At 39.9% G+C, this 24670-nt stretch overlaps 2 protein-coding genes across 2 annotated transcripts in view; one reads left to right on the plus strand and one right to left on the minus strand.

Moving 5' to 3' along the window:
- Window positions 1-20233, minus strand: part of UBAC2 (UBA domain containing 2) — an 87524-nt gene extending 67291 nt beyond the window's left edge. Inside the window, exons 1-4 of the mRNA XM_064712278.1 lie at window positions 20115-20233; window positions 11413-11540; window positions 8183-8302; window positions 7648-7754 (exon numbers count right to left, since the gene is read on the minus strand). Coding sequence (XP_064568348.1) covers window positions 7648-7754; window positions 8183-8302; window positions 11413-11540; window positions 20115-20145 — 386 coding nt within the window. The 5' untranslated portion in view covers window positions 20146-20233. The remainder of the gene's footprint in view (window positions 1-7647; window positions 7755-8182; window positions 8303-11412; window positions 11541-20114) is intronic.
- On the plus strand, window positions 1638-6365 carry GPR18 (G protein-coupled receptor 18). Its single transcript, XM_064718789.1, has 2 exons — window positions 1638-1692; window positions 5029-6365. Exon 2 carries the CDS (start codon window positions 5073-5075, stop codon window positions 6036-6038), a length of 966 nt encoding a protein of 321 aa, XP_064574859.1. The 5' UTR covers window positions 1638-1692; window positions 5029-5072; the 3' UTR covers window positions 6039-6365.
- Window positions 20234-24670: the final 4437 nt, after the last annotated feature.

Consider the following 24670-nt stretch of genomic DNA (forward strand, 5'->3'; position numbering starts at 1 on the left):
GAGCAGTTCAGCTTAGAAGGTGCCTCCACAATCCTGTATTTTTACCCAAAATAAAGTACTCTTGCCCAGGAGAGTGCAAAAGTCCAGTTCTTGTCTTCCACAAGATAGACATATGGCACTGAATTTCACTGAACAGTTGAAAACAGTGCTTTGTTCTGCTGAAGCATGCTCTGGAGTTGCTTTACTAATGATAAAGCCACTGGAGAGTTTTCAGCACTGGTTAGCCCTTTTAAGATACACCTTAGTCCTAAAATATTAAGTGCTTTTAAATAAATTTATATTTCCCTAGGGTGATCTGGGCAGGATTTGCAGCTCACTGCATTTAAAAGGCCTTTGGAATGATCATAAAAAAACAAGTTTCATATTAGTTCCCCTGAACAGAAAAAAACCCTAAATATTTAAAGGTAATCTACACACCAAAGATCACGCCCAGGTCCCTCCCTATAATTACCTAAACAATCACACTGACCCATGCAGACACCTACATGGTAATACAAACCCATTCAGCTGATATAAATTACATTCTTACAGTAGAGAGGGGTTTATTTTCCCAGAAGTTATATTGAGCACTAAGTGAGGATCACCTACCCACATTAGTTTTACAGTCAGTGAAGAAAGATGTTCCCACAAACAAACCTGATTCTGGCCATTTCTGAACTGCAGGACTTTGTTGCTTCTGGCACCAAGGGAACATCCTGGCAAATTCTTGGCCACATGTCAGGTGGAGACCAAAACATTATTGCTCCCCTACTCAACACAGAGCTCTCTGCTACCACCTCCCAAAGACTGCCAGCCAGAGACCTGAAGCAACAAGCACTCTACAGAGAATATGGCACGAGCTCCTTCTCCAAGTTGCTCTTCTAAAGGGTGGATCTTTTCTCAAGCTGACAAAGAGGAAACACGGGAAGTTAGTCTTCTCCACCTATAAACTTTTGTGACTACTCCCATCCCACCTAAGATGACTTGTAGAGACACAGCTGAGAGATTTTACTCCATTTTAACACAGGCTAAAACCTCTTTTCATACAGCATTTTTCAGCAAAGCTCTCAAATAAGCATGTTATTAATTTAGACAGCAAATAAAAAATAGAAACATTGCTGCTGTGTAAATAAAATGTTGTAATTACAGGCATAAACAAAGTTGTGTATTCAAGTGAATCAAACTTCTCATTTCAAATGCAGTGACTTTCTGTCACTTTCAGATTGACTACTGTCCAAGGCAATATAAATAAAAAGGGGATTTCCACAAAAAATCCACCAGACTATGCTCTACTGAAAATACATTTACATTGTGCTTATTACAAACTTATGCATAACCAAGATGTGTATTCTTGCAGATACCTTTTTATGGAAACTTTAAAATATGCTTTCATTGTACCACAAATATTTAAAAGTTGAAAATATATGTAGTACAACAGCCCAGTCTGACCACACTGGAAATATTACAAACGTTTGACTGTTGAAAGGTAATAGAAATACCAGTTCACACACACCCCATCTATGTGAAATAGTAACTTTTAAGCATGACCAATAAAAGAGCTCAGCACTAGTGAGATTACGTCATTGTTTCCTGCCTGAGAAGAGGAGCTATTTTAGCTAAGTGAAGCTGAGCAAAGAAGAGGAAGTCTAAACCTTCTACAGATTTGGGGCCATGAAAGAAGCATCTCTGAAGGAATTTTGTAGAGCACAAAAGGTGAGTAACTATCCCTTATGCTGTGCTAACAAAGTAACTTGGATGTTCATAGATGTGGCTAAGAGACTTTGTTCAGAAGCAGAACATGGGCATTAATTCTAGAACTAATGAAAAGATATTTAATTTTTAATGCACTTTCAAAATATCAGCAGCATTCTATAAATAACATTTAAAGAAAAATTATTGCATTTGTAAAAGCATAGTACCATAAATACTGGATTTTAGGATTTTAAGATTTTAACAAAAATTTTAAGAGTATGCAATAAACAAAAACATTGGTAAGTACATTTATCACTAAAAGAAAAATGTTTGTTTTCATGAAATGAAAAGCAGGAGATCATGTTACTTGGTACCTCTGTGCTTCAGTGAAAGCCATGTTATCCTTGGGGAATTGCAACCAAATATAAGGGACAAAGTAAAAAGGGGAATTGGGAAGAGAGATACACACATGGCCCTTTAAATGGAACCACTGTTATCTAACTTACATTAGGAATCTGAAAGAAAAGATTTAATTGTGATTTTGCTGTCAACATCTTTGTCTCGTACACGGCACCTGCTGGCCTTCACAATCCACATTAGACATTCAGAATGTTAGTTATCATTAAAAAATTAAAAGATTGATAAAATATAGAGATAAACAACAGAGTAGTCATTCAGAATTGACACAGACAAGTCTTCCAGAAACCAGTGAACCAAGGGCTCTTCAGCAAGTGCTCTAATCAATACCAGTAAGTAAATGTTCCCATTATGAAAAATGGCAACTAGGGCAAAACCATCCACCCAGAGGCACCCAAAGATATGCTTGGGCTGACCTGGGAGGTACCAACTTGAACTCCAAGCAGAAAAGTACCAACGAAAAAGCTAAATATCTCCAATTGTGTATAAATGCAGACAAGTAACATGCTTTTCAAAAATCTCAATATTTCTTACCTACATAAATGCTACATTTTAGGTTCTTAAAAATTAACTGGCATGCATTTAAACTCACAAAGTTGGGAAACAGTCTCCAAAAACCAAGGAAAAAAAAACAACCCAACAAACCCTTTCTGTTACAGCAAGTCAGTTCTTTGATATATCTCAAAACTGTTGCAAACTTGGAATAACCAGCAAACAAGGCATGAAAAGTAGATGACACGAGATTCAGCTTCCTCACTTCCCATCAACATCAGGCTACTGGTTATTTTGAAAGTATGACCTGACCAGAACTAACTGCAGTCACTGCAAGTCCAAAGGAGACAAGAGCAAAATCAAAACTAAAATCCATGATGTTTCTTAATATTCAAGTGAATTATTCTACCTGTCTTATACATTACTACTCAATTCACCTGCCAAATCACTCAGGATATTGAGCTTGGTAGCTCTGAACTGTCAAACACAATCACTAGCAAGAGAGAAAAAATAACAGAACAAAAGAGGAAAAAAAAAACCACTTACAATATGCAAGGGCAAGGGGGAGGTGTATATTAAGCAACATTTGGACAATTTTGTGCAACAGTAGTGAAAGTGGAACAGTGTGCCAGATAACATTTTAACTATGCTGCTAGCACATGCACAACATTTTTTAGCATATGCCATCTAACCTTCAATAAGGTTTGCTAGCATTATTTAATTATTTTATTTTTCTTATTTTTAGGGTTCTTCACGCAATGAGGAATTTGAGAGGCATTTATACAGATGCCCCCCAAACCTCTCTTTTGTATTACGTACATGGCTTTTCCCAAACAAAACATAAATTTTGTTGCATGTTCTAATGTCCTCATCTGAGAACAAAACACACCTTTTTTGTTTTGTACAGCTGAAAAAAAGACCTCAAAGTTAAGGGTTAAATATTTCTATGCATAACTTTATTATATCTGTAAACTGGAGAACTGTAAGAAAATTAGAATTCCAAATTTTATATTTCAAGGCAGAAACTAACCTACATAAAGATTTAATAAGTCATATTTAAGTTAGTTACTCCATGGTAATCTTCTCAAATGCAGCTGGTATTTGCCAGCGTCAAACCAGGATGCCAGATTCATAAACACTAGTTCAATCCCCTATGCATTCCTGTAGCACTGAGAAACATTGGGTAACATTACAGAGAATGTTAACCAGATGGGCAGTAACAATAAACCTGGGTTTCAATGCATTCTTCACTTCTGGAGATAAAACACACAGGAACTAGGCACCCTTCTGCTCTTGAGAACAGTTCTGGTGCCTAACAGATACTGTGGAACTTCCTTGGCCGTTTGTCACAAGTGGGAAGATCAGACAAACAACTAACTTGTTCCTCCTCCTCTTCATAAAGCTGCCACAGGGCTGGGTAAAAGGCCAGACAAGAGGAACCCTCCCACATAAAGTCATGAAACTGTGACCACACAAAGGGCCAGGAAAGTGCTGGGGGTGAAAGTTAAAAAAGCACTCATGCAAGCACCAGGTAAGGCCTGCCATCCTCATGGGCTCCAGAGAAAACCAGGGACCCTCTCCTTCAGCTCTCATCACCTCAGCCTGCACAGGGACATTTCAGATGTCCAACCTCTATGATCAAGAAGCAGGATGAAGGAACATAACTGTGCTCTGGGGTAGCTGGCTACCACACAGCAACTTTTGCCCCAGACAAATACTGTTCCCATATGGCCAGGCTGGAGACTGTGCTGCTTTCCTCCTTTTTAGTTTTTTTAACAGGAAGTCTAATTATCTATTAATTTTACTCATATTTTGGGTGGGTGGTTCTGATGCCCTGGGATTAAACACTAATTAAACATGAGAAGCTATGCAGATACTCAAAGAGTTTTTTTAAGTGTCTTTAATAAGCAAGCACCTGCTCTTTTGGGCGTTAAGTAGGTCCTACACAGATAAAAGGCAAAGTCAATACTCTGCATATCCAAATGTCACTAAATGCCATGCTGACTTGTTTCTATTCATAACTAGTTTTAGTCAAGAATTTTTTGAACAGAGACAGCTTGAAGAAATATTTTCTTTAGAAAGTACCTGTCATATCTCAAATACAACTATTTCAATCTAATTATCAGCTACTGATGCACACTTGAAATGCCAATCTTGACTTTTTAATTCCTTATATTAAAAGCCCCGTAAGTAATAAAAATATTTTATTCAAACATACTTACAATTTTCACAAGTCTGAAAATACATATGTTTCCCTCAGAGGATGATAATGTATTTGCAGTCAGAAAAAGCAACAAAACTAGAACATTTCAGAGCTAAACAATAGTTTCATCACTGAACACCATCCTAAAACAAGGATGTTTGTTTTTAGGATGTTTCTTCCTGTTTGTTTTTAAAGACAGATTTTATTTGACTGAGAATAACTTCCCATATTTTATCTAATTGTAGGGGATTTATGGAGTGCAACAACTATTCCTGAGTTCAATTAAACTATGACGCCAGAAAACTCCCACCCAGAAGAATACAGGATTGCATCACTGGTCTTCTACAGCTTTGTGTTCACAGTGGGATTGCTGGTGAATGCCACAGCACTGTGGGTGTTCAGCTGCACTACCAAGAAGAGAACAACTATAACTGTTTATATGATGAACGTCGCATTGCTTGACCTGGTTTTTATCTTTTCGCTGCCTTTCCGGATAATCTACCACGGGACAGAAGCGTGGCCTTTTGGAGATACCTTCTGCCGGATCCTCGGGGCTTTCACCGTGTTTTACCCAGCCATTGCTCTGTGGCTGCTCGCTTTCATCAGCGTAGACAGATTCATGGCTATTGTCCAGCCCAAACATGTCAAAGAACTCAAAAATACAAAAAAAGCTGTGCTGGCTTGCGCTGGAATCTGGATAATGACCCTCTCAACAACATCCCCGTTGGTGTTTTTACGATCTGATCCAGACCAAGCCTCAAATTTCACCACCTGCATGAAAATGCTTGATATCATCCATTTAAAGGAAGTAAATACACTGAATTTTTGTCGCTTGATTTTTTTCTTTCTGATCCCCTTGTTTATCATGATGGGGTGTTACCTAGTCATTATTTATAATTTTATTCATGGCAAGACTTCCAAACTGAAGCCTAAGGCCAAGGAGAGATCCATAAGAATCATAGTTACTCTGATTGCTCAGGTACTCATCTGCTTTGTACCCTTCCACATCTGCTTTGCCTTCCTGATGCTGCAAGATGAAAATACAAGTTACAATCCCTGGGCAGCCTTTACCACCTTCCTCATGAATCTCAGCACATGCTTGGATGTTATACTGTACTACATTGTTTCCAAACAATTCCAGGCAAGAGTCATCAGCGTAATCCTTTATCGCAATTACCTTCGGAGCGTGCGCAGGAAAAGTTTTCGAACTGGAAGTGTCAGATCACTCAATAATATTAACAGTGAAATGATATAAAAAGAGGAAAAATGTCAGGGGACTTTTACAATGCAAACAAGGGATTCTTTTTCCAAATTCTAGCACTCAGCTACACAGAAGGATGTTCGATAACCAAAGGTAACAGCTATATTTGTTGCATTGTAAATGTGACAGAAGCAGAATAATAATTGCACTTCTTTTTATTTGCTCAACATCTTTTGTTGTTTCACCTGAAATGAACTAAAACCTAGCACCAGCGTTAAACTTTCCAATGCTTTTATCACCTCAAACGACTGTGAATACTGTCAGATGTGAAAGTGACTATTAATACAATAAAGTAGACAACACTGAAGAATTATGATGCAATGCATATATGAATTTTTTATATTTGCATGATCAAATGCTCCTGAAACTACTGTATATCCCACATTTCTAAAATTAATTTCATTCTCTCAATATCAAAGTCATTATGACTTAATGAGAAGGTATATGTAGATAATATTTATATTTTACTTAATTAAAAACTTATTTGATGCAGATTTCTTTGTAACTGACTACATTCTGCAGTCATAAAAATACCATCAAAGGGTAAAATGGTCAGACTGTTGATTACCTACCTGTGGGTATGGTGTGCACATTTATGACACCTTACTTTTGCACAAAATATCTTTTTACATATAGGAAAATATTAATTTCTCCAGACACATTAGCAGCCTATGTCCTAGCAACAAATTCTAGGTAACAAACACAAGTAACTGCAGTAGCTACTCAAGCTTTCAACTTCTTTTGAATACTCAGACACTACAAAAAACGTATTTTTATAATATCAAACACATGCTTTTTGTCCCTTATAAATCAATCTTTAGATACTTTCAACAGATTCTCTGGAAAAGCAGAAATAAAAAAGAAAACATCTGATATGGTGTTTAATATTAAAAATCTTACTCCAAGAGCTTTTATTATTACCTCAGAGTGTCCAACACATGGAAACTCAAGTGTGTGTGATCTCATCTGCCAGAAGTTTAACCACAAAGGGCTGCAAGCTCTGTGGTCCTACTGTAATATGCATATATTTTATTAAGTGCAGAAATCTCAAACATAGGTTATTCAAAACTGAACCACTGAACACCTTAAAGCTGTAAGAACTTCAGCTGCAAGCATGAAATGGAGTAACGACCTCTGGCACTCAATTTTTCAAAAACATACAAAATACCAATACGAAATGCATGTGCATTTACAAGTGAACATAAAGCACATGACTTACAGTCCTGTTGCCTTTCTGATTTAAGACAGTAATCAGCCCAAACTGATTGCAGTTTTTACAAACTGAATGGATGCAAACAATTTAGACTGAACAAATACAGCAATAATTTGTGTGCTGCAAGCCATGTTGCAATCATGTTAACAGAGGAAATGAGATTGGAAACTAATCATCGTATGGATAAATTATAAATTAAACACAAATCATAGCTAAGAAATAAATGTTTGAAATTACAGTAGTTGTGCCAAGAACCTTTACACTTCAGTTCAAAAGAGGATTAAATTAATTTGAAGAGTTACACAAAGAAAGGTTTTTCAAAATAAAATCTTGAGAACACAATCCCTTGAAACTATATCTAAAGGAACCAATTTATTAGAAGCTACTTACAAACCAGAAGGCAAGCTGTTGATGGTGATGCCAAATACATACTGAGTGATTTCTACAAGGAGAAGATCAAAAAAAGCTGAGAGCATCCAAGCGCCCAGTAAAAAAGACTGGAAAGAAAAAGGTTAATTTGAATCAATTCAACAGTTTCAAAATAAGGTTTTAATATACCTCTAAATATAACAAAAAATAAGAAAACCTCTGTGGTAGGTAAATTAAGGTAAATTCAATCTTGAACACAATGTAATTCCAGGTCTACTTGTCTAGATACTGAAGAATCAAGAGTAAGATTGTTTCCAAACTTAAATTTGACGAGTCTGATCTTACAAGTGATACTGCAAATAGAAATCAGAATAATCCACTGACTGCAAGGTATTATCAATATAAATTTAAATTTATTAAAACCAAATTATCTTTACAACCCTATAACACATTTCTATACAACACACTAGAAATAAAACTTCAGTATTCATCCAGGAGTACAAGACTAAACGGTATAGAAAAGTTTCTATTAAAAAACTCTCAAAATTGAACTTACTGAAAATTTTCTGCTGCCATATCTTCTTTCAAATATTCGGAAGTTGTAAATGAGCAGAGTGCTGCAGAATGTGTCTTTCAAATCAAGACATATTGTTCTTCCACAGACAAGTCTCCAAATCTGGAAGGTTAATATCATCATGTTAAGTCACTCCTCCTTCAAGGAAATTCTTTACAGAATTTGTGCTCAGAGAGAATGCAATACTGGAGTCAGGTAAGAGAAACACAGCACAGTTAAGGAGGAAAATACAGAGAGTCTCAAAAATATTTTCAAAGCAGATGTCTAACTGTTAAAATAAATAAACAATTGAAATTAACTCAAAATACACTTTGAGGTTCCTATTTTACACTTAGAAATACAAATGTAAATCACATCCCTAGTGAATTTAGAATTACAAAAAAATATTTTTGAAGCAACCTCAAGATACAAAGTGGTACAGTGTAACTGTTCTAAGAAGGTCTAACCAGATCAGCTTGCTCAGGGCCATGCCAAGTTGAGTCTTGAAGATCTCTAAGGATGGAAACTGTTCCTCTGTTCCATCAGTCTTACAGTAAAAACCTTTATCTTTAAATGGGATTTCTTGTATTTCAATTCTTGCCCATTGCCTCTTTGTCCTTTCATTGGGCTTGGCTCCCTCACATGAGGTATTTACAAGCACTGGTAAGATCTACCCTAAACCTTCTCTTCCCCAGGTTAAACAATCCCAGCTCTCTCAGCCTCTCCTCATACACCAAATCCTCCAGCCCCTGACCACCCTGGTGGTCCTCCACTGGAACTCTCTGCAACATGCCAAGGTCAATTTTGTACTCAGGAGCCCAGCACAAGGGACAACACTTCAGACTGCTCCCACTGAGAGCAGAGATGATCACCCTCCAGGCCTCCTTGTGAGGCTCTTCCTACCTAACGCAGCCCAGGATGCTGTTGGGCTTCTTAGCCTCAATGCTGCATTTCAATTTAAGCCTCCACCAGGACCCTCAGGGCTTTTCCTGTAAAGTGATTTCCAGCTGTTCAGCCCACAGCCTGTACTGGTGCATGGTGTTACTCCTCTCTGAGCAGGAGTTTGCATTTGCCCTTGCTGTACTAATGTTCCTACTGACCCTTTTCTCCCCTCTAAATGGCTGCAGAACTAACAGGTGTAACAACTCCAAATCCAAGTTTTACATCATCCACAGGCTTGCTGAGGGAACACTATGTCCTACTGTCCAAGTTATGAATGAAGACACCAAACAGTACTGGCCCAAATCCACTCCACTCAGCATTCCCACTATCCCATGTCAACTTGCCCAGTTTTAAATGCTAGCCTGACTATGATCCCTCCTGAAGTCAAGACTGGCAGGGCCATGACCTTGAAGCTGAATATTTCATGCACTAACTGAACAGCTCTCATACAGACTATGAAAGGCTTCTAGCCTTACTGCTCTTTGCTTTAGCCAGCTTAAAAAAACACATATGATGTAATGAAGATCTTTTACACATAGCATTTTCACTGCTCTTGAGGGCCCTCTGTATGGAGACAATGACCCTTTAGTTTTGGGCAGCACATATTTTGCCTTCCAAATCAAATGTACTCTTCTTCAACTGTTCACTTTAATTTGTGTGCTCTCTACCAGATTTAAGAAGTGTTAAAATCCAACATCCAAAATGTTTGTTCATTCCTTGAAAAAATACCTTTCCACTAAACACATCCTTGCAGGTGAATTTATTCTAAACAAAATTTCTTTTAAGAGTTCTCATTTGAATATTAGCACCAGACAGGAGTTAAACAATCTGTTCTCTCTGATCTCAGAGGTACTCAGTGATATAGTACATAGCTTGCTCCAAGGGCTGTGGCAATAAATGAAATGATCTCATGAAATAAAAAATCCAAACTCACAAATTCCCCCAATGCACCACAATAAAAGTGTCACAGCTTTTACACATACTTGCAAGTGTTCATGGTTAAGACACGGTAGAGATGTTTTCTTTTAATAAAATGCAGCTACTACTGTTTTTTAGCAGATCAAACATATGGAAAGAGAGGATTCCTCTGAAGACAGATCTCAAAACAAACAAATAAACAAACCCCAAACCCACACAATTTCCATTAAAACTTGAATAGCTTCTCAGACTTTTTCACTCCCCTCCTCAAACACTTGGCTGTAACATTTTTAAAAGGCAGACATCATTTGTGTATTTTCACTGCACTGCATCAGCAAGATACTTGGTAAGTATGAGCAGTGCTCTTGCAGAGTTGTAATTTATTGTTACAATAAAGCTCTTGTTTCTGACAAGAAAGATTACAGAGACCACAATAGCACAGAGATCACTAGCTAGGTCTAATAATCTTTTACTGCTTACAGGCTACAGCTGGCATCCTCAAAGACATTAATTTGACTACATACCTTTGGTTTGATGCAATTGTAATATCTGTGGGGTAAGATAAACACAGAGGCATTTGCTAACCTTTCTCTATTGAGCAGTAGTTTGCCACTTCCAAAAATTAAAAACATCCCAAAAGAAATACCCACAGAACTTATCAAAGTGCATTATTTCAACATTTAGAGCTGATACTATTAAATTAATTTAATTTAAAATTTATTAATTAATTAAATTTAAAATAAAATGTTACAAGATACAATATCTAAAAGATGAAGTGTCTTAGTTTGAAACAGGAATGAGTATGAAATTACCCAATTACTGAAGAGCACGACAAACTCCCCATCATCTGGAATTTTCAATTTAGAAGCAGCAGTTCTATTCAACAAGCAAAGTTTAGTTTTCCACAACTGACTACAACAGTTAGATAGAGAATGAAAATTATGGCCTCTGTTGTTAAAATAACTAATTTATAATCAGCATGCCTAATCAAAGTAGCCTTCTTCAGCCTCAAAAATTAGGCACAATAAGACACTGACATTCATATCAAAATACTTGTATTAATAAATGGGTTAAGTCACACTTCATTCACAGCAAGTTTACACATGCCAATGCCTGAAAGGAAAAACAACACAAACCAAGTAGTTTCCCAGACAAGAAAAATAAATTAAAAGCTATGTTGATTGTTTCAGATCAGTTTTTCTCATGTTTTCCAAAAAGCAGCATACTGGGGTTATATAAAAAACTATAAGAACAAGCTGATCTACAGCAGAGAACAAAGGGAAAGAGCCAAAGGACAAACAGACTGTGGGGGGAAATTGCACAGAAAACCACAGTTTGCAGTCCCTTTTCACACAAAGTGAACAGACTCTTACCTGAAAATCCTCCTTTACAGCTTGTAGGTTATAAGCAAAGAACTTCTGATAGTGTTGGAAGAGCAGAGTCAATAGAATCGAGATGGCACTTGGGACTAGTAACAAACTCTTTGACAAAGGCGCTTTATCTTAAAGACAAAACAAATAAACAATCAAACCATTTCAGAGAAAAGTCTTTCACATTCAAAAAGTGACATATTTAGACAGGTGACTGGAAGACATAATAGCAGTGACATCACCTTGACTTTTTAGCTCAACAACTTCCCAAGTTCTCAAAAACTTGTGAATAGATGGGAAGAACACACTAATCAAAGGAAATGTTTAGAAATATTAATTACAGTTGAATATTAACCAGACATTTTGTTTCCAACATTGTGTCATGAAATTGGCTCAGTTAAACCTAAGCTCTTTGCACCTACTGAGGTCATGTCCTCCTATACTTAGGAAGGCTCCATTGCATTTCAGGAAATAAAATAATCACTCTTTTTTCTACCAAAATATACATGCACATCTGTTAAATACTTCTGTTTCCCTTGCCTTAGGGATTAAGATTTGATTTTTCTTAGAGGCTATGAAGCAGGAACCACTTGAATAAATGGACTTTCTCACCACTGCACTTAGATATACCATTCAAGGAATCATATCTAAGTCAATTTACATGATACTCATCTTCCATTCAATCACTACAATTATTCATAAAGAAATTACTAGATTCAGAATGTTTGTGAAATGAGAACTTCTTTCCTTCTAGGGGCATGACTTTCAGAAAGGACACACACAAGAAAGCAGGCAAAGAACAGCGAAATCTGCAATACATATTTCGCATTTACTAAAATCTGCCAAGTAGAATATCCAGCAGGAGCATAGCAGCAATTCCCCCTAACCTGCTGGTGCAGTTGGTGCAATAAAACACAAACTCTTGCCTAAAAACTCAAGCCAGCATAGAGATTCTGAAATGTTATTCATTCTATAACTTCTCTCCTTCTCACAAATGCAACCTGAATCACATTTACTTCCTATCCAAACACCTCAGCTACAGCACAAAATCCATTCATTTTCACACAACTGTTTTTGCAGGGTACTACAAAAATCCATAGTTCTGTTGTCATTCTTCCTAATATAATAAAAGGAGCAATGAGATTACATTAAAAGTACTAATGGGGAGTGAAGAGCAGGAACACAGCAGGAACAAAACTGCATGAAACAGCATAATACAATGAACAGTTACTACCTGTCCAGATTAAAGTGACTATCATGAATGATTTTTTCAACATCTGCTGTGCACTAGAACAGTAAACTGCTAGAAAAAGCAGATGGCAATAGGCACCAAAGAGAAGACTTTAATCATGGCACAATCCCACTGCCACCAAAAAAATGGCTCTTGCTACATAGTTTAAGCATGATCCTCATCCAAGTATTAACTGATGACATCAAGAATTACTTTGATGGGCACAGTGAGATGCTCACCACCTTGAAGTCTGCAGTCTTCTGATGTTCACCATGGGAAGAAAACATCTATGTGTATCATAATGGAAACTTGTACTTAAAACTATTAATTCAGTTCACACCCATACCTTTTGAGTTCATTATTTAAAAATGCAGTTTTCATTTAAGCAAGTATGGCCTTGAAGAACCATCCTTTTATAGAAATTAGGCAGTGACTTGGATTGGCAAGGGTTGATGTTACTATGCTAAATATAAGCTCTACTTTTATGACTGCATCAGACACCAGTCTGGCTGATTCTTTTTTTTTTTTTAATGCAAGAAAACTGTCCACATTTCAATCTGCTATCTTTCCTTGGGTTTGTTTTTTGGGTTTTTTCCTCCAAAAATAGTCTATATTCTTTAGACATCCTTTTTTATTTAATTATTCATTCCTCTAATTCAGTTGGACTTTTCAAAACCATCTGAAGCCATCACAGAACTGTACAACACTGGGGAGGAAAAAGAAGCTGGAACTTCCTGAAAGCTACTACAAAGACAATGCACACAGATATTCATTTGAAACCTCAAGCAATACTCCCTGAGTTAACTTACTTAAATTAACATTTCTCGATGTGAAAAGGTCAATTTTATAATCAGGATACAGATTTTTGATACTTGGAAGTACAGCCTAATTCGGAAGAATTGTAATAGTCACAACAGTAAACATTTCTGAACCAAAGTTTGATAAAAATTGTTACTTTACTGTATTTCAAATTTAAATTTTACTTTAAATTTCACTTTAAATTGGTTTTTTACTATATTTTACTAAAAGCATTTACATTATTTCATTAATTTTAAGAAATTAATTAGTTCACAAGAACTAATTAATCCTATAAAACTTTTTACACAAGGATCACATTACCACAGACACACATGAGAACATAGTCTCTAGATATCCCACCGTGACTATATTTTTCTATACAGGTTTAATATGTAGATTTTACTGCAATTTTTTTATTAGATCATTTTTACATTATAGGTAATATACACCGAAATACTTCATCCTATTAAGTTAATTCCTAATTTGAATGCTTTCAAAAAATCCAACCAACAGAACCATATCTGTTTTCTCCAAAAGTGTGAACACACATTTTTATTAAGAATCTCCTTTTAGCTTTCATCTTAGACACTTTAAACTCTGATACAGGGAAAAATACTTATTATAAAACATGTCATCAAGTGAAAAACCACAGAAGCACCTAACCCATGAATCTGACTGTCACCCAACAGGAAACATCACATAAGTGATGGAAATTTCTACTCTCCAGCTTCTTATAATGCCATCATGGTTGAGAAGTTTATTCTTGTCTGGTGAACTTGAAAAATATAATAATGCATCCTCTGAAATTCTTTTTCCAAGTGTTTCACTGCACAGAGTAGCAGTTTGCTACATTCCCCAAGAGCATATAGTTCCTTCTTGAGGACTGCTGTGAGATTGTGGGGAAGGAATAACCTTCCCACTACTGTGGAATGCCTCAAGCATGGCAGACCAAAAATGACAACAATGCCAGATTTTGCACAATCGGGCATTCTGATATCCAAGTCAAATTCCTTACTTACAATGCAAAGGTAAAATTTAGAAAGCAGAATTCTAATCCAATGAATGTGCAAGCATGGATGAGATGGAACTAGTTACCACAAACCTACCAGGGCACCAGTCTGCTGGCAGCATGGTGTCTTTATACCACATAGAGAAAAAAGAATGAAAGGATAAACACTCATTTTGACCTTGAAAGTTAAAACATATCAAATACTGTCTTCAAAGATCTTGGAATAAATTTGCAATCCCAAAGTGCTCCTTAAGCGGCATTTCTTTCAAACAACAGGCAGTTATAGCACTGGTGCTGCAACACATCTACTGAGCATCCACCTAAGTACCCAGAGAAATTTTGGTAATAACCAGCAGAATACACTCACAGTATGATGAAGAGCAAGGAATTAGCTTCCACTACAGATCTTTGCCTCCTCCTGGTGCAATGGAGAAGTTCTCCCCCAAAACTGCCCTCATAATCTCATGGGCAAGTGTCCCAACCTTCATACTACCAACTGTGCAATGCAAAGCTGATCCCAGAATGTGACATAGGTGAGAAAACCACTTCTAAGCCTCCACATTCCACCCTTGCACTTACTACAAAGCTCACAGATCCTCTTCTTCCAGAACCTACTACTCTGCTGGTTGCCTGTGCCTCTTTTACAGTACAGAGAGTGAAGGACACAAGTGTCCATCTGTCACAAACAGAGGGGGAGGTTTATGGCACAACTGCCTGAGTTGCAGCTTCAGAAATCAGCACAGCACTAATGGCAAGAATGAAAAGATACAGCAACAACTACAGTTTTTGAAATTATTTCCTGTCCCTGCCTGTTCACTACTCACAGATGAAGAGACAGCAGATGGGCATAGCAAAGCAGGCAGCCAGACCAAGCTACTGTGGCACAAGAGCCCTTGCAGGAACAGCTTCACCCCCCGGACTGCTACTCCAGGCTCAGGACTCAAGTGTTGACTTGGGACAGGATCTCACTGCCGGTTGATGGGAAGTGATGAGCCGGCTGATGAGCAGCGGCTGCCGAAGTTCAAATCAGCTCAGGGCAATTTCTGTGGGGATCCCTACTGAGCTCACACAGCAGCTGCAGAAAACATGCTGTGTAACAACTCTTTTTTTCCACTTTCACCTGCAAATTTCCCAAACCCAGCTGCTATAAGGCAGGCATGTCACTTTCAAACACACAATTAACTGCTGGGTGTTACTGTAATAGCACAAAATACCCACAAAACGGTTTTGAAATGCTCATACACAAGATCTGTGAATTAAACTATAACTAATACACAACTGAATCCACAGTACTTCCCAAACCCACTTACAGAATCTGCATTTTGAGTGATTGTTTTTCCTGCATTAAGCCATCATGCAGATATCAATCTATTGTATTCCAAGACCTGTCCAAGAACCTTCAGCTGGCTAACCAACCAGCAGTGATGTTCATTTGCAAGTAAGAGTATCACTGCAGAAACAGTTCTTCACCAAATGCTTCTAAATTCAATCCAGAAGCTGAGAGGTGAATAATATTAGTATTAAGAAAGTTAATAGAGAAACCTGTGATCATGCTTTAAATCTATTTTTTAAAGGTACAGGCAAGACTGTAATCAAACCACTTGCCTATACATTTACTGTTTAGAAAACTGCTAGGTGAAGCCTAGGTCACAAATTAAAAAAAAGGAGATACAAAAAGAAAAAGAAAAAAAAGAAAAGCTTTGTTTCTAAAAGCAATACTTGGAATAGAAACTGATTCAGGTTGAAAGTATCAAAAATATTCACCCTATTCAGCAAACTTTTCCTCCTTCTAACCAGAGCTGTTACCATACTACTTTTAGTATACACTGTCAGAAATAACAGGTACCACAAAACCATGTGGAGATCCCCACACGAGCTTGAAATGAACAGAGCTAGCTCTGCAGAAGCAGAATAGCCACAGTTTTGTGGCCTTCAATGCTGTGCTGCTTTCAGGGCTCAGGCTAACCAGGCTGCACAGTGGCATGCTGATGTACAAGCTAATTTGCTTTCCCATATAGTACTGTACTGCATAACACTGTTATGCACAAGTGTTATGTATTCAGTACATGCTTCACTTTTCCTTCAGTCATACCACAAAGCATTAATTTACATCGCTTTATTATTTTCCCAACGCCTCTGCACAACAGAGTTCAGTCCTGCCAGTTATGCAAGCAGAGGAGCACAGAGATCCCTTCTTGCCTTGGGGATTTTTAACAAATTGCTAGCTCTGCACTACAAGGCTCACAGAGGTAAAAGGCTAAAGTTGCACTAGTGAGTTCAAAGGGTTCTCCTCCCTCCTACTACAAGAAATAGCTTGTGTGCAGCAGTCAAAGTAGTCAAATGTTTTTCAGGTGTAACAAGTGTATATACTTTAAAAGATAGACTCAAATTTTACCTTAATGACTAACTCTTAACAGACTTTCCTACTAGTACATAAACAGCATGAAAAATATTGGGAGGGGATATTACAATGTCTGCAGAAAGGTTTTGTGTTGGTCTAACTGGTTTAAACTGCTGGTAAGGCCTTTGTGTCCTATAAGGCAAAGCCTTCCTGTGTACCATCCTTTGCTCATGGCAAACTAAGCAGCACTGCAGTAAAGCAAACAGCCCGGCCATTCACACACTCATGTGAGCCCTTGCAGAACTGCCCAAGTGTTTCAGCAGCATTGTACACGGGACTGAAGCTGCCAGCAGACTGCAACACAAGCAACCAGCCTGGGTCTGGCACCTCAGCCCAGCTGTCAAGCCCACCTAAAGCCAGGTGCTGCCAGGATGCCCCCTGAGCACACTGCAATGCCCTCTGACAAGTCAGCTCACCTGGGTTAGTGTTCTGATAAGCCATCTGCATATATCTGCACTGTCTCTTACTAGTACCCAGAGCCACTGGCTCTTTTCTCCAGAGCATACCAGCTCCTCCATTATTCCAGATAACAGTTTCCACAGCAGAGGCAAACTATCTTTGTCCTTTTAAAAGGTGGTGTCCTTTGTTTCCTGGCTTCCCTATCTCACAGTCGTACCGTGTACCAGGTATGTTTATTTTTGCATTTACATCTCCTTGTCCCAACATTATAGATGTCAATTAGTCTGTCAGAGGTGGCACAGCAGGCTGCAGGAGCCTTCAGTGTGACCTGGCATGATCATTGTTACTGCTGCTGAACCAGGTGTCCACTTACTTTATGCAGGGTCACTGACACAGGTCCCATAGCCCACCAACACTGCCTTCTGCCAGAGGTTCCCAAACCCCCAGGGCAGAACACACACACAGAGTTCCCTGATACAACACCAGGCACCAACTCATTAACTGCCTGAACCATCAGATTCTGTGCATCACTGACAGAACCCCACACTCCTGCTGCTACTGCAGCAACTTCTGCTACACACCCAGAAACAACTCTGAGGGCACAGGCACACCTGAGACTGCCACAGTTGTGCCCTAAGTGAGCACATGTCACTGCACCTAAATCCATGCCTCTACTGGAGTTTGTCAGTGCACCTGTACCAGCCAAGTCTTACTGTAAAAACCCACTTTAGGTTAACAGTAAGGTCAGTAAGAACATCTGCATATTTATTTTTGAGAAGGAAAAAAAAGCACAACACTGAGTGTGGAGCTGTGTCAGGGAAGGTTTAGGTTAGAAAGGTTCTTTACCTAGAGAGTGACCAGGCACTGGAACAGGCTCCCCAGGGCAGTGATCACAGTACCAGCCTGACACAGTTCAAGAAGCATTTGGACAATGCTTTCAGGCACATGGTGTGATTCTTGAACTATCCTGTGCAGGGCTAGAAACTGGACTGGATAATCCTTGTGGGTCTTTTCCAGATCAGGACAGTCTATGATTTTCTTTCTGCAGAATGACATATTATCTAGGTTTTTTTCCCTACCATATATATGTTTCTTATGACAACCATTTCCCACTCATCCTTCTGATGGATCAAACCTGGAAAAACTTGTAAATACTGACCATGACTTTCCACTCATTCAGTCTAACAAGGATACTCTTCCTCCTCCATTCTTTCTCATAGAATTATACAAAGACACATGCCATTGAAAAGTCCCTCTACAGTATCTATATACTGGGGGGGCACAGGGAAAGATGAAAAATCAGGAGCTGCAAATCAAGGTACAGTATTATCAGATCCATCTGAAAAATTCTTCCCTTCTTTGGATTCCTCATACAAAATACAGCTACAACTAACATCCCTTTTTAAATGCCAGAATTATTCCCCCCTAGTCAGAGGGCCCTTTCACAGAATAAATTACATTAGAAAAGCCCTCTGAGATCATCAAGTCCAAGCTCTGACCAAACACTATCTTGTTGACAAGACCATGGAACTGAGTGTCACATTCCAGTCTTTTCTTAAACACTTCCAGGAATAGCAACTCCACCACCTCCTTGAGCAGCCCATTCCAATACCTAATTATCCTTCCTGTGAAGAAATTCCTCCCAATGTCCAACCTGAACCTCCCCTGGTACAGCTTGAGGCTAAGTTCTCTGGTGTTGCTGGTTGCCTGCAAGAAGAAGGCAAGCCTCACTTTGCTTCCTTTCAGGTACTTGTAAAGAGTGATAAGATCACCCCTGAACCTCCTTTTCTTCAGGCAAAACAAGCCCAGCTCCCTCACCCACTCCTCACAGGACATGCATTCCAGATGCTCCATCAGCTCCACTGCCCTTCTCTGGACATGCTGCAGCACCCCAATGTCCTTCCTAAATTGAGGGGCACAGGACTGAAGACAGCACCTGAGGTGCAGCCTCACCAATGCTGGGTACAGGGGAACAGTCACTGCCCTGGCCCTGTTGGCCACACCATTGCTAATACAGGTCAGGATGCCATTGGCCTTCTTGCCCACCTGGGCACACTGACTCATGCTCAGCTGGCTGTCAACCAGCACCAGATCGTTTTCCTCCGGGCAGTTTTCCAGCCCCTCTTCTCCAGACCCGTAGTGTTGCCTGAGGTGGCTGAGACCCAAGTGCAGGAGCCGGCACCTGACCTTTCTGCACCTCCTGCTGCTGAGTCTGGGCCCATTGATCCAGCCCGTTCAGAGAGCTCTGCAGAGCCCTCCTGCCCTTCAGCAGGCGGACAGACAGACACTCCCTCCCGTTTTGCAAGGAGCACGCAGTTAGTCAGCAAAGCTTTGACTTAGCATTTGTCCTCGCCTGCTCTTAGGACTGTGGTGCCCAAGTCCACAGCGCAGGCAGGTCAGCTCCCCACTGCTGCCCCCAGACGCTGCAGAGTCTGTCCTGTAAAACAAGCTCAGAGCCAGCCCCACACACCTGCCAAGTCAGTTCAGGCAGCACCGGGACACGAAATTATTTACATGTGCCGTGCAGAGCTAGGGGCACGTTACGTTTGCCTTATCAATAAACTGGATTTAAAAAATAAGTTAAATTTCACATTTAGAAAAGAGGGGTTGCTTGCGTTTTCTGATACGTATCTTGGCACGGAGATCTGTATCGATGTAGACAAGTACATATAAACACACAGAGACACACGGACAGGCAGACACATACACAGACACACCCGCGGCTCCTCCCGCCGTCACGTAGTTTAAAAGTCCAGCCAAGGGAGGACCGAAGCCAGCGGCTCCCCCGGGGCCGACGGCGGCAGCGCCGCCCGCGCTCCCACCCCTGGCCGCCGCCCTCCCCGGACCGCGGCGGGGCCGGTACTCACAGAACCCGTTGGAGCCGGTGCTGGTGAACATGGCAGCGGCCCGGCCCGGCCCGGCCGGCGGGCGCGGCTGGCGGAGCCCCCGAGGTCGGGCAGCCCCTGAGGAGCCGCGGCGGGCCGGGGCCGGGGCTGGGGAGGGCTAAGGCGGCCGCGATGGGCCAAACGCCGCCGCCAGGCGACCGGGCGGCGCCCCCTGCCGGGCCCGCCGGGCGAGCGGGGCCGCGGGCGGCGCTTCGGTGTGCGTGTGTTATCTGTAATTACTCCTGTCCTAAGAAATGGGAATAACTTCTCTCCACTGAGGGTGGCAGAGGACTGGGAAAGCTGCCCGGGAAGGGGCCTGGGGTCTCCCTCTCTGGACCCATTCAAAACCCACCTGGGCACTTTCCCGTGTCACCCGCTCCCGGTGACCTTGCCTTGGCTGGGGCGTTGGACTAATCGATCTCCAGAAGCCGCTTCCTGCCCGAACTACTCTGTGATTTCGTGGTGCAACACGATTTAAATTTTAAATTTGTAGGTGCCTTGAGGAAGGCTGACTCCTTACCCTTGGGAAAACTCTGGCCCTCGAGGCTCACCCTGATCTGGGGAGTCCAGCAGGTAAATGTCTCATTAGGAGCCGTGGGCGAGCTGTCATTGCAGCTAACGGAGACAGAGCCAACACAGACAGCAGAGTTTGGAGAGCAGAGTCTGGAGAGCTTTTAAGGTGGCCGAATTAAGGTGTCTGCTTTAGGATCCAATTAATTCCTCCCCGGGCTCCACCAAGGGACCGCATTGAACAGATCACACGAGCTCTAATGGCACATCAGACTCCAGCTCTCTAACAGCAAGGTAGGCCCTCAGAATGAGGTGAGCCAAATTCCTGATTTCATAGGAGATAGCATATCATAAGGCTGAAACTATTAGGGCAACAAATTTCACTGACATGTTCAATGAAAATGCAGAACTCAGACTTTACTGAAATAAATCATGCTGGGCATTAAAAAAGGTGACAGTGCTTTGCAGCATAAGGTGTGTGCGCTTTGTGTTTGTGTAGTGATGGAACTGTGGGCCTCAAAGTTGCATTTACCTTACTGCAGTGGAAGACTGAAAACAAATGGCACTCTGGAACTGAAAAATGTGACTTTTCAGCTAGGTAACAATTTTTAAGGAGCAACCAATAATAAAAAAATGTTAGGTAAGTCATATATTTCTTATACTCCATAAATTTTGTAATATACCTTAAAAATGCATTTTAATATTTGCATTCAAATGCAACTATTAACTAGCACTCAGAAATGCTGAGTTCCTGAATCTTTGTAAACATAATCTCCTAAACACTGCCAAGGGGACATAAAAAGACCTTTTGCTTTGGTTCACAAAGGCTTCAGCTAAGATCAGCATATCAGCATGTCTTTTGAAAATGGCCAATTTCCGGCACTATCTTCAGATTTGTGTTGCTCACTTGTCCTCTCTGTACAAGGCCTGCATCAGGCAGGTGGGATTGGGAGTTACAATCCGCTCACAGAGCAGGAGGTATGTCTAAACCAGCCAGGAGGATGAGACAAAGAGATAGCACATTGGAAATCCTGACTTATCCCAAGCTGAGGTTCTTTCCTCTGAAAAGAATCTAAATTGGATTCACAGCATGAAACCCATCCTTACTTTGTGTCTTTGGCTGCAGACAACCAGCTTACTCTCTGCTGTTAAAGCGCAGCTGGAAGAAATGATTTGCTACAGAAATTTTCCTTCTTTCTTTCAAATGCAAATGACTCTGGCTGCTGTATGCTACATATGCAAACTCTGTCTTGCCAGTGCACTGCTGAATGCCTGTAACCACACAAAAGCGACAGGCAACCCTCATTTCTAAGGAATGGAAGGTAAATAAGGAGGTGCAAAGCCTGCAAAGCTTGTAATACCTCCAGTGTGAAACCTCTTTGGGAAAAGCTTGGTGTCTCCTGAAGCTTTAGGGCTCTAATGAGGTACTCATGGCTTAATTAATTACCATTTTGAACTTTTTTGACTAACCTCCACTTAAAGTAATTAAGCCTTTTTGTGGGTCTGGCTTTACTATAGGTGAGGATAAAACCTGAAAACTTTTCCAGTATTGCCTGTGTAATAGGTTTAGGAATGTTGTTTCAGTGCTGGAGATAAAACTTGCCTTTTTTTCTTTTCTTTCAGTCTCACAGAATCAAGTGACAGAGCAATCATTATTTAAAAGTTTACAGTCCTAAGAGCCAAGGCCTAGTATTTTTCTGTTTTATAGGCTCTGTTTTGAAGATTTCCTTAGATTGATGTCCTGCAAGGTAATCATATTAGAGGGATTCTCCTCTGCCACGTCAGGCGCTAGAATTGGATTCAAGTCATAATCACTGAACGTACTAAAGACTTAGGCATGTACTCCACTCAATGAGGATGCATTTGGGAAATGTTTAAGGGCCTTTTTGAAAGCAGCTCTGTGGACTTGTTATCATTGACAGATACAGCAAAGCTGGATGAGTAGCAATAGCTGGCAAGCTTCTCCCAACAGCAAACCAAAACCCTTGCAGATTTGTCAATACTGCTGGAATACAGGCAGCTGGCTCTCAATCTATTTGCTGCTATCTTATAAATGTCTACAAATACATTACGGAGTCTGTGAAACCCCTGATGTTTTTATCTCTTTTTTTTTAAATGATTATGTCAATATTTCTGAGAATACAGCAGATGAGATCCACTATGTATCTTTGAGAAAACTGCACACCCCTTGCTAATAATGACAGTTTCACATACTGATTGAATAGCAGAGGAAATGTAGTTTTTGCCCTCAAATAGAGTGCCAAGCAGAGAGGTATTTTTATCACAACACCATCACCATCAACTGGTAGTGTGTCAAAAGAATTAAGCAAATTATTTGCATTGTTGAAGTATACAGTGTTGACTACTTTGGAGTTAAATGAAATCATCAGTCCTCATGCTTGCCTTGGAACATATCCCAGAATAGGAAGGCTAGCACTTATCTACTAATCTACTCAGAACAAGCTTAGAAGGCTTTGACACTGCTCAAATGTCAGCTTGAATATCTCCCATTTGTTTATTACATCTAGTTAGTGGGGTCAATGTGGTATGGTCAAAAGAAAGTTATTTAAATTTCCTGCTCAAAAGAAAATCCCAGGAGACTGGAATTTAGATTTCTATTTTCTAATATGATTAGGTTGCTTTCTTCTCTGAACTTGCGATGTTTCTGAAGCAATTCTTAATTACTAATTAATCTCCAACAGTCAGATTCTCTTCTGGCATATAGAATGAAGGACAGCAGCAGAGGAAAACAGGATGGAAATGTAACACCTTGCTTAGGCATTTTCTGACTAAACTCAATGCAGGTTAATGATTCTGCAGGTTAATTGCAAATGTTCTCTGTCTCTTTGACATCTAGGGCTTTCATGGCATTCATAGTAGCTCTGGCAGTTATTAAAATTACCTGGAATATTAACAGATACATAGATAAGTTAATGCTAAATTTAATTATTTCAGTAAATTCTCCCTACAGTTTCTAACCTTTGTATTCAGCTACAGAAGATGTTAAGGAAAGCAGCTGTGCAGCACACATGCCCTGCAGAAGAAAATTCAGCAGCAGTGCAGCTTGCTGATAGCAGCTTGCATAGGAACAGAAGGCAGAGACTCACGCTACTGAAATCAGACTGATTTGACCTGTATCCTTCCAAAATTAGTGAATTTCTCTCACTCCTTCAGAAGTGGACAAGACTTTATACTGCAGCAGACCTCCTGTCCTTTTAAAGTCTAGTGTGATCATTTTATTACATAGTTTCGGGGGTTTTTACTGGAGCTAGAAGATACAGAATGTTTTCTCCCTCAGTTCTTTCCATGTAGAGCTGGTAGGCATATAGTTAATAAGGGGCAATGGAGTGGCTGAAGGGATATTGGGCTTTGTTTGCTATTTTTACAATTGATTTTGCATCACACTATTATAAAAAAAATTAGAATACTCAAATATGTTCCATTAGTTTAGGTGCTAGCTATGAGATTTTTTGCAAAACTTAAATGCCATGTTAAACCTGAATACAAAACTTAAAATGCCAAACATGTTAAACCTGAATGGCACGTCAGTGTCTGGTAACATGAATGTGGGCAGCTATTGCTTCAGTAACTCAAACACATCACTGGCTTGTTTTCCAGCTGGACCCCCTGAATGGCAGGCAATGACAGTGCAGTAACAGTTTAAGGTACTGGCTTATCTGGAGCTGAGCCACATGCACTTTTACACTGCAGGTCTTAACCATCACTTCCCTTTTAACCATGTCATGTGATCCCAAGCACTGGCACCAAATGCACCCAGATTTTGGCATCTCTGTGTTCAAGGTGCAGCACCAAGCACTTGATCAGCAGCTTGGTCTCTAAGTACTCATAAAGCACTGCCTAAAAGTACTAAAATTCCGTGTCACATTTATTTTCAATAAATTTATTTCAATAAAGGTTGAGATCCTGTGAAAAACAAGAACATATGGCCGGCATAACCAGGAACCAGATCCTAATGCAAACATATTGGGAAAGCAAGGTTAAGATAGAATATTAAAAACTCAGATTAA

Source organism: Zonotrichia leucophrys, chromosome 1 (genome assembly GCF_028769735.1).
Source record: "Zonotrichia leucophrys gambelii isolate GWCS_2022_RI chromosome 1, RI_Zleu_2.0, whole genome shotgun sequence".
Classification (NCBI taxonomy): Eukaryota; Metazoa; Chordata; class Aves; order Passeriformes; family Passerellidae; genus Zonotrichia; species Zonotrichia leucophrys.

What these genes read in the sequence shown, in the direction of transcription:
- GPR18 (XM_064718789.1), top strand. Translation starts at nt 5,073, where the DNA reads ATGACGCCAGAAAACTCCCACCCAGAAGAATACAGGATTGCATCACTG.